Below are 11,379 nucleotides of genomic sequence, written 5' to 3' on the forward strand. Positions count from 1 at the left end.
GTTTAAATTTTTTCTTGCGCGCGCTAATTCTTTCAAGCATATATAATAAACTACAAATTACAGTTATTAAGTATTCAAATGCTGCATACATTATGCCGAAGTAAAGAAATCGTTTCACTTTTTGCCAATACGCTGCATAAATTTCACGCTTCCACATGAGGTTATAAATTATATATATACATTTATATAGTTAAACAACAGTTAATATTACAAGTATATTTATATAATTAACTGCTATCGGTGTCTATTTAAGCCATAAAATATTTGTTATGAAAAAGCAATCCCATCATAAATCATGAATATATTTAAAAAACTATTAAAAAACAACAAATCCCTCACAATTAAACTCCTTTAATTAATACAAATAACTTTTCATTCTATTTTTTCTCCTATTTTCCAAAACAAAAAAAAAAATCATGCATACAAACAAACAAACAAACATAACGAAATACGAAACGCAACAACAAAAACAACTATAAATGAACATGAAATGTACCACACACAAACAAACACTACAAATTAAACAAAATAAATGCACAAAAAATTAAAAAAAAATTTAATCCGTTAACAATTAAAAAAAAAAAAATTACAAATATTCGAAAAAAAATTTTTGGAAATTAATATTTGCTTTAAAAATTACAACCGACACTGAAACCACTTACATACACCAATATTTATTTACTTACGCTCATTACAACAAATGCATTTGTATTACACGCCCATTTGCTTTGCCATCCATACATCCCTACCATTGAACCCAACAACAATAATAATAACAAACAACCTTGTTCAAAATCACAATCACGGCAATCCCAATGTATGTAATTATGCTACCAAAAACAAAAACAAAAACAAAAAAAAAAACAATTAAATAAAATAACAACTTTATTTAAAACACAAACAAAAAACAAATACAAATTTATACTACAATATTAAATGACCGCAGGTGGTCATGGGAACGCCTAAAGAAAATCTAATTACAATTTTCTGTATTTTCCACACGCAAAATGAATTCCACATTTGGCAAAATGCAAATGAATTGCGAATGCAATGAAATATCATTTAATATAAACATATAACTACACACATACAACAACAACAACAAATGGCAAACGATGTTTCCCTGCGGTAAACACTTACACCGAATAAATGTCGAACCAAATAAACTGTTTGACACGAAATCCGATGGAACGCTGGATAAACACACAATGAATGCGAAAACATTATATATATACACTGTACAACAACAACAATGTGTAATTCATAATAAATTTATGCGAAAACTGCTGCACTCAAATGGCACACGGAAATGCAAAAACGAAAAACGAACACAAATATGAAAACATAAAAATATTGCCGAAAAATATCATCAAATCTGCAAATGCAACCCTGTTGTGCCACCGTTAAATGCCCATAAATTGCGAACTCAACCGGCAATTTGCACCAACACACATGCGATTGCCCAAATTAATCAACCGTGTGCGCTCAAAAATGCACATATACATACACTTATACACACACACATGCAACTGCACACGCGCTCGTCACGAAAAATGGCGCCACAAATGCATTTCACACCACATTGACTAACTGCAAACCGCTGCACAATGCCCACTAACACCAACTAACAATGCTAATGATACAAAAACAAACTATATGCTATACAAAAACAACAACAACAATCACAACGACTCGCTTAACTACAAACTATCTGTGCTAAAAAACAAAAAAAAACTCTGGCATTCTCCTGTACTCTCTCTCTCTCTCTATGTACATTTTCATCCAACCACAACCACAACAACAACAATCAATCAACGCAGTTCAGAGGTAAAACAATCATCATCATTATTCAAATATTCTCTACAAGCCATTTACAATAACAAACAAATTACATTTGTAACTAGACTTCATTAAAAATCACTTCATTTCCGTAACTAATTGTGATTGTATATATGTACATACATACATGCCTATTATGTTTGATGATAATTATTTTGTGTTGATTTCCAATTTACATGCGTAAATATCAAATTTTACTTTCATTGTTGTTTTTGTTTTGCAATTTTTTTTAATTTTCATTTGTTTTTGTATGCGTGTAATGCATTTTGAAAATTGATTATTTAATTGCACACACTTTGAATGTTGCTGTTTTTCTACGACTTTTTTTTTGTTTTTATTGTACTTTTTAATTTTTTTTTGTGATGTGACGTCACTCATAATATATTGTATCAAATTTTTTTATCAATTTTTTTTTGTAAAAAATTTCCATATCAATTCAGAATATGCTTAAAAAAGGCACATTTGCATAGTTTTACATTTTCGTGGGAATAATTTCAGCCATATTCATGGCATTAAAATGCCATTGGATTGATGTAATCATTGAGAAAAAAATATATAAAATTACAATTGCAGAAATTATTTAGAATTAAAAAAATTAATAATAATATCTTCTTCGAAACCTCTTCTCAGCTTTGTTTAAAGTCCCTCCCACAAATCTAGTTTGGCCTTAGAAGTCATTCGCTTGAGAATTCCCTTTCTATTTCTTATTTATCAATAATGTACCTACTTCCGTATCAGCCGATACTCAAGGTCTCTAGTAGTTGATATTCTTACATGCTCCCAGAGTGAAAATCGATGGTTAAACTTTTGAAAGAGAGGACATTCATTTAAGACCATAAAAGCACGTCAGTTGCTTCTTCTCTTGTACCTTACTATGCAACCAACTATTGTATGTATGTGGTTGGCGTTGAACCGTTTAGCCGGTTATAGCCGAATCGATGAGAGCGCGCCACACCTCTCTTTCCTTAGCAGTTCAGCGCCAGTTGTAGATTTCAAATGTAACCAGGTCACTCTCCACCTGGTCCCTCCAACGGAGTGGAGGCCTTCCCCTTCCTCGGCTTCCTCCGGCGCGTACTGCATCGAACACTTTCAGAGCTGGAGTGTTTTCGTCCATCCGGACAACATGACCTAGCCAGCGTAGCCGCTGTATTTTTATTTTTTCAGTGGATGGGCATAATGAGAGACTTTTAAAGTATTCGTTTGACATAGAGAGAAATTTTTCTATGGCAATGCCTCCTCAATTCTGAAGATCCCAAGTATACAGTATTCTTAAAACACATTTTGAATATTAAGGTTAGGATATTAATGTTTTGATGAGTATACTCCAGAAATCAAAGCAAAGTACAGGAAATTATATATTGTTTCAAATCAATTTTGATTTTTCATTTTATTTACTCATTATTTTCTATTTCTTGTAAATCAATTAATTAGTGTTCCCTCCATATTAGACCTTATTCTTATTTACTGCACAAGTATAATTTCCAAAACATCTCATCATTCCAGTACCAATACTTACAATACACAATCTCAACACATATTACATATAAGTTACATGAATTTCATATTTAAAACCATAACACATTGTACATATTTCGCATTAATTATAATATATCATATAATACATATTCACACACACATTTGCAGTTGGACATTATATGGCTGCATCGCTGGCGTCGCCGTTATCCCTGGTCTCTGACAATCTGGTACACGTAGTTAAAGAGAGACAATTTTGAAATTTCTCACTTACAAAGCTTTTCATTACTGCTAGATGAAATAACATATTTTTATGCACTTTACGAATTGTTTTCCAAAGATTTTCTCTAATGGCACTATGTTATAATTAAATAAAAGCTAAAGCAAAAAATAATAAAAAAAAAAAAAAACAATAATTTGTTGTAGAGTATTTCATAAAATGAACGAAAATTAGTGCAAATATCTTCACTTAAAATCTAGTATAAACATTAAAACTAAATATAAATATAAATATAACTATCAATATAGTAAACTTTAAAAATATTACTATTCACCCCCCATTTAACCAACGTTAGCATTCTTGTATAATTATTCTAAAATACCTAGTAAGTTGTGTTCCATTTGTCAAACATTAGAGATAGTATCGAATCGAAAAACAGCTTGTATAAAACAAATATACTGGTATAATCAAATTAAGGTTGGCTTCGATATTCACATACTCTCTTCTAATTATCTCATCGGGATAATATTGTTTTTGCTTCTTTTTCGAAAAGTAAAATGTACTTTTGGCAGGTTATTAGTCAATTTTTTCTTTCAAAGTCGCATATTTAATGAACATAATACTTCCCTTATTATTCGCTTCTTAACATACTACATATTTAAAAGTTCCCTTCCCTAACGTATATTGCCCAATCAACATATTTTCCAAAAATTTAGAGTGTTTAAACTGACAAGAATCTCAGAGATTTTGACATATACGCCATTAATTCTGCTCTAAACGATATTTAATGATATTTTCAGTGTCACCCTAGATGACCTGCTAGATATACCTGCTGTTCGAAATAGCAGTCTAGCAATTTTTTTTTAAAAGAACTATTATTACTTTCTTAGAAAAACGTCTTTCCACAACTTGTATAACTGTTTTCGAATCGTTTTGTATCAAAAACTATTGACAAACTTTGATGCAAACGCATCCTTATTATAATAGCAGTTAAAAATAATCTCGCATCAAGTTTTTAAGCTTCAAAAACTCGATTCAAATGCTACAGTAAATTTTATACAAATTCCCAACAAAAATAAATGCGTAAATGTATTTGTTAGCCTAAAAAAGAAACAAGACGTATATTAATGTTAGTTTCAAACAAAATATAAATTAGAATATCTCTCCCATACACAAAGGATACGCAAAAACTACAAATACAAACACACACACATTTACAAGGGCACTCACACAATACACACGAACATTTCTTGAACAATTAAGCCACTCATATTCATTTATACATATATGTATAGAGATATGTGAACATTTTCAAACACTTTAACAACAGTTTTACTCGTAAATTTTAATTTCCATAGAAATATTTATAGACACTTTGTATAAAACTCTGTCAGACAGGAAACACATTATCAATTTCCATTTATTTTCATCAAATTCATTAAATTAAAAGCAACCAACTAAAATTCTAGAAATTAATCACTTTTTGGCATGCAATTTTTAGTTCGCATAATATTGTATATGAAATATATGTATGAAAGCATGTCCGCATGTATTTAACATATGTAATAAACATTTTACATAAATAACGATTTTCATAGGCATCGTTTAATTAAAATTAATAAATATTTGAAGTCTAAATATATTTGCGATTTTTTTGCTGTGTAATTAGAAAGTGTAAGGCACAAAGTCTATACTAATATGTAGATATGTGTATATATACATTTATATTTTTATATATGAAATGTATGTTGAAATGCGCATAAAACGCAATTATGCTAAGTGCCGAACTACAAATTTCGGTGCGTAATTTAAATAATTGCTTTTACATTTGTTGTGCGACATTAATGCATTCGTGTTTAAATCGGCTTTTAATATATCAGAATTCATTTAGCCACATACAAATTACAAAAACAACGTGCATATATTTGAAATTTGTACATATTTATGAATTTCTATATTCTTGTATTTGTAATTATACATAATAAGTGCCAATTGCACTCGCCTTGGATATTCATTATACCAATATTTCAGTGGATTTATCTAAACTATCAAAGCTCTCACTTCAAAGAACACGAAGCTTAGCATATATTTATTTCTAAAATGTAATATTTTTTTCCAATATTCAGTTCCTTGGATCTAGTTTTATAAGTGTGTTCAAAAATATATCTAGTTTTTATTTTTATTTTTCGAAAAAAAAATAACACTATTCATTCTATATTAATATGGATCCACAAGCATTCAAAATAGTTCCCTTTTGAATTTATGACTAATGCCAGCGCTTCTTCCAATCGTCGAAACCCTTCTCAAACTCGATTTTGGAGATAGACCTTTGACTCTTTCAACGATTTTTCAACAAAAATGTTTCAAAAACGACGACCCCTTAAGGTTCTCTTAATTTTTGAAATAGGAAAAACTCACACGGAGCCATGTCTCGCGAATATGGTGCTGGGGCATCGTTAGAGTGTTTTGTTTGGCCAAGAAATCAATATTAAAATTCCCGTATTTCAAGTTATCAAAACTCATCGGAAAAAGTTGTTCACTGGAGTCACATTACCCAGGTCTATCGATAGACCATCGTCATAACTTAATAATCAGTCACCATGCGAATACATCGCAAGAAAGTTATAGTTTCACACACTATAGAGCTCTCTCATCGCTCTTTCATTCTGTAAAACACTCAGACGATTGATACGAGACACGTAAAGATAACTAATAGTTTGCCCAGGACGCTAACCAGTGGCTATAACGTTGATGGCAAATTAAAAAACAATATTCGAAAATTTCTAAACTGTCACATTTTCTAAATACATGGGATCTGGAAGAGGCACGATAGTTATTACTAAAAGATATACCTCACCATAAATCATACAGTAATATTCATTGAATAGTATATAATGCAATTTGAAGAGTTTATTGGGTCTGTTCACGATTTTTTCGCATAAAATTATAATTTTGAACTTATTTATGAACCAATGAGTTCTCCAAACGTTAAACATTGTCTCTCTGTCAAATGCATTGCTGTGTATTTACTTTGACATTTGGTTTGACAGCACTCCCTCTAGGAAATGGGAACGGGAATTACATACTTATGTGATGTATGATAAAAAAAAAGTTATTTTCAAAGCCTCTTAGTTAATATGCGCTGCATGATATAATTTGAGTAGAATTTTTGAAAGAGCATAATTTTTAAGGCTGAAACTTATATTTTGTAGTCTTTTATATTTAAGAATACTAATACATATTTATAAATAATTTAGTAATTATGTCTCTCATGAAATAATGTACAAAAAATTCAATAAAATCGGTTGTAATGTCTAAAGCCTTGAAGTCCCCATATATATCCTTAATATACTTTCCTTCAAAATCGATATTAAAACCTTTATAAAATCTATTATATTAACGAAAAAAACTTCAAATTCACTCAAAAAATACCATATTTCATGAAAGGCATAAATTTATGCCGCCGCACAACTGTTGACAGAGCATCACCACTAGTTTATGGCGACATTTTTCCACCACAATAATTAATATTGATGCAACAAGAACTAATCGAAATGCATTTCATAACTGTTTTTATTTTACTCCCATATTTATTTATTTGTGCGTGTGTCTGTGTTTAGGAGGAACATTGATGATGATGAGACGACCGTGTGACCACATCACCAACAACAACAACAGCAGCAACAGCAAGAATTGCAGAATAACACAATAATAAATGAACATAAACTACCAATAATGCAACAAGATGTGTCATTAAAACCACAACAACAGCAGCAACAGCAGCAACAGGGGCAACAACAGCAACAAAATCGAGTATCCACACAATTTTCGCCACTGCCAATAACAACAATATTGCAACAACCAATACCAGTGCAACTTCGGAAAATTAATCAGAAAATGTTGAAAAGCGATACAAATAGACAGCAGCAACAACAACAACAACAACAGCAAAAGCAAAAACAAAACTATCAACAACAAGAGCAACCACAACACTTCGCAACTATACGTCGTGTGCCATCGCCACACTACAGTGGCCGATGTCAGTAGCAAAAGTAAAGAAAAACAAAAACAAAAGAAAATATTGTTAAAATATAAACAAAAACCTAGCTTAAGTATGTAGAGCTATGTAGCAGTATAAATACTTGCACACACACACATGTGTTTGCGCTCTATAGCTGTATGTATGTACTTGTAAATGTATTTGTTAAGTTGATCATTAGTATTAGTATCGATGGAGCTCTATAATGTATATGTTGGCAAGTATTGATGAGAGAACTATAAACAAGTTACAAATTTCAACAAAAACAAGCAGAATACTAATAAAACCGTTAAGCTATGTATTTATTGTATCGCAGAAAGAGTGTATGTAAGGAAGGAACTTATATAAAAATGTAAAAAGGAAACACGAAGAGTTTAGTGTAGTAATCAACTGGAGTAGAGAGGAAACAGTGTGCTTAAATAATTAGGGATTTGATGAGTTGATTTAGTACGTTTTTGCCAAATCTGCGCACTTATGCTTTGAAGATATCTATTACGAAAACTGTTCTTTCACGGAACTCTAATGGCCGAGCAATCTCACTGTGAAACAATTCCTTCTAACCTCACATTTTTTAAACTCTAATGACTTTTGTGCCCGTGGCAGTTTTTCCCAAAATTTACTAGAATTTCTACCATGTATGATTTTTGGTACACGAGATCAGCTGTCTTCAATTCTCCAAACCTTTTAGCCAGCGTGTGTTGCGAATCGAACAACTAACTGATATTAACCAAACATACTGACATAATCAAATAGCGGTAATATCAGTCCAATATCCGAACGGTAAAACAATCCTGACGAGCTTTCCACATACTCTGATATTTATATTTCTGATGTGGAATTTTTCAGAAGAGAGCAAATGCTAATGCTAATGCTATTACAAAGAGATATGTGGTCAATGCTTTCAAAGCACCTTTACTATATCGTAAAGCACGACTCACACCTATCTTTACATATTTAGATATCAGAGAGAGAAAAAGAGAGAGTAGTAATGAATAACTAGCTTGATCTCATTATAAGAAATTCAAATCTCAAATTCTGCGCAAATTTTCTGCAACATTTCAATACGATCTGCCATTCGATACTATGAGATATAGAAACTGAAATATTCCTTATCAGATTTTTAAAATACTTCACTCAAGGGCAATCTTAAATCAATTACACAAACTCAAACAAGCTGTAAAGCCACCAGATTCATTTTTCAACTGTATTCTAAGATCCTGTGGAAGAAAATAAAAATGTATTTATTTATAAAAATTTAAAGAGATATCATGAGCTACCAAACTTACATTTATTAGTTATCGCTTGAGACACAGCATCAGCTGAGGATTCTTTTTGTAAATATTTAGTTGTTTAAGCTATAGAGTTATCGAAATAAATACATATATAAATATATAGCAAAACATTTAAGGTGAAGAAGTGTCGCGAAGAGCGTTCAGACATGACACCTAACGGCTATTCGTGCGGTCTAAAATATATGTAACGCATCAATATTGAACCTGAGTTAAAGTGTCTGCAAAAAGAGGAGGTAAAATCCGAAACAAAACATATTTTCACAAATATACTTATGACGAGAAGAAACTAAAATAAATGATAAAAAAGCTACGAATAAACTGTTAAAGCGAAAAACTCGAAATTCAAATAGACTATACAATATTAGCTGTATTAAATGAAAGTATTGATATTTTGAAAAATAAAAAAAATTAAAAATAACATAAAATGTTAAAATTTAGAACAGTAAAACGTTTAAATGATGGACAATTTTTTTCTCATTTCACTTGCAACTCGAAAAAAAAAATTTAAATAATTTTTAAATTAAAAATAACATTAAATTTTTTCCACTTCATTAGCATAGATTTTTTGTATGAAATGCATTTAGTTGTTAGTGTAGGTTAGCATAAGTTAATTTAAAAATAACTACTCTTATGTAAAAATCTTATACGAAGCTTATTTGAAGGCTATTGGACCTGTCGGAAGCCAAGTGGATATTAAAATGATATTAATGTATATTTTCGTAATTCAAACTGAATTTTTTATGTATCGATGTACAATGTTAAGTATTAAATTGAAGCAACATAAAAAGACAGCACATAAAGTTAAATATAATTAATTATTAATGTTCGTGGACGGCAAAAAATTTGAAATCACCCAAAATCGATTCTTTACCTTTATAAGAAAATAAATAGGCCGAAGAGAGTTATTTGAAATTCAAATATGAGTTTTGGTAAAATTTTGCTTGTACAAGAACTTTCTTAGATTACATGAATGATGAGCTTTTAAGCTTTTATGCGAACAGGATATAAAAAGCTTCACGGTTTTCACAAGCTTTCAGCACAAAATTTTGCTTTTAAAGCGTTCCTGAAATGTAACGATATAAAAATGGCTACATGGTAATCATAGTAAGCTTTGGAGGTCAACTCTACCACCGAAAGTGAGTGCTTTTTAAAGCTTTTATGTGAAGTGCACAAAGCTTTTTGTGCACAAAGTGGCTAACATTTAATTTATAATTTTCCAGTATATAATAGCAAATAAATTGAGTGAAATGAGACTTTTTCAAATATTTCTCTTCGACCTTTCGAATCTACCACTTAAATATCTTGCCAGAACATCGTATCAACTGCATTTTTAGAAATTTAAGACAACATTTACATAAACTACTCATTTGCATTTACATAATCGCAATTATTTAGTACGCGTAAAGCCTGATTTGCATTTTCATTTCAACTGACTCCCAAACCACCTTATCGAATCGTAAACGTAAAGAGTGCCTCGACCATAGTTTGGAGCTTATTCGAATTTAGTTGGCTAACTGTAAAGTAAAGTAAAAGTAATATAGGGAAAAGAAAAGTGTAATGAGAGATAGTAAAAAGTAGTTTTATGTAAAATACAGATAGCGCAGAAAGCGAGCAGCTTTTGGCTGCCAAAGGTGTAACTCCATTCAGCTTCTTATGCCATAATTTTAGTTAAAATTTAGGTCAACTATTATTGTTTATATTTATAAATAAGATTAGTGATGCATTTGTAGTTGTTTTAAGTTAAAAATGCTATGCTGCGGAACTTTACGTGACATCGCAGTAGAAAAAAAGGCATTTAATACATAAAAATTGCACAAAATTCGGAGCACTTTAGTAGCTATTTATATGAAAATTTAGGTTTGTGGTTTTTTATTTATTTTATATTTATATGTATAAATTATTACTTTATTTGTATATGTATATTCTCGAATCTCTCAAACCGCTGGTATTTAAAATATATTTAAAGAAAAACAAAACAAAATACTCAACCAGTGATTGCGATTATTGTTTTATTATTATTATTTTGTTACATATTTATTTAAACTTATTTTTATTTCAAATAGTTAGTAGTTATATATTTAAAAGAAATTTGTATATTATATATACAGCAGACAGACACACGGCTATATTTTTAAATAAATAATAATTAGTTTTTAGGTTACCAAAACATACATACACACATATACATATACAAAACTCTATACAACATTCTCATACAAAATATTTTGCTGTAAGAAGTAAAATAATAAAATATAAGTTAATAAGTTTGTAGCTTAAGTTCATTGAAATACACATAAACAACACACAAAATCATTTAATGTTAGTTTTTTATATCGAAAAACAAATATATATATATATAAATAGTTATATGTATACAAAAAATATATCAAACTTATCGGATCAATGGGTAGCATAAGTAATATTTACCCACATATATTCTCTGTGTATATTACTTACGTTCCAGCGTTGCACGGTTACAATATCTGGACAATTATTGTATGATATTATTACGTAAA

General features: G+C 30.1%; 1 protein-coding gene across 3 annotated transcripts in view; it reads left to right on the plus strand.

The window, feature by feature from the left end:
• LOC105211703 (protocadherin-like wing polarity protein stan) overlaps positions 1–11,295 on the plus strand; it is a 95,697-nt gene extending 84,402 nt beyond the window's left edge. The window contains exons 9-10 of one of the 3 annotated variants that reach the window (XR_008471751.1): positions 947–1,827; positions 7,153–11,295. Coding sequence is in view for 2 of the 3 variants with exons in the window: in XM_054233393.1 (XP_054089368.1) it covers positions 1,821–1,827; positions 3,484–3,552 (76 nt within the window). In the remaining variant the exon portion in view is untranslated. Of the gene's footprint in view, positions 1–946; positions 1,828–3,483; positions 3,666–7,152 lie in introns of those variants that run through there. The other 2 variants (XM_054233393.1, XM_011183284.3) reach the window with 2 other exon arrangements.
• The last annotated feature ends 84 nt before the right edge of the window (positions 11,296–11,379 follow it).

This window comes from Zeugodacus cucurbitae, chromosome 6 (assembly GCF_028554725.1).
Source record: "Zeugodacus cucurbitae isolate PBARC_wt_2022May chromosome 6, idZeuCucr1.2, whole genome shotgun sequence".
Taxonomy (NCBI): Eukaryota; Metazoa; Arthropoda; class Insecta; order Diptera; family Tephritidae; genus Zeugodacus; species Zeugodacus cucurbitae.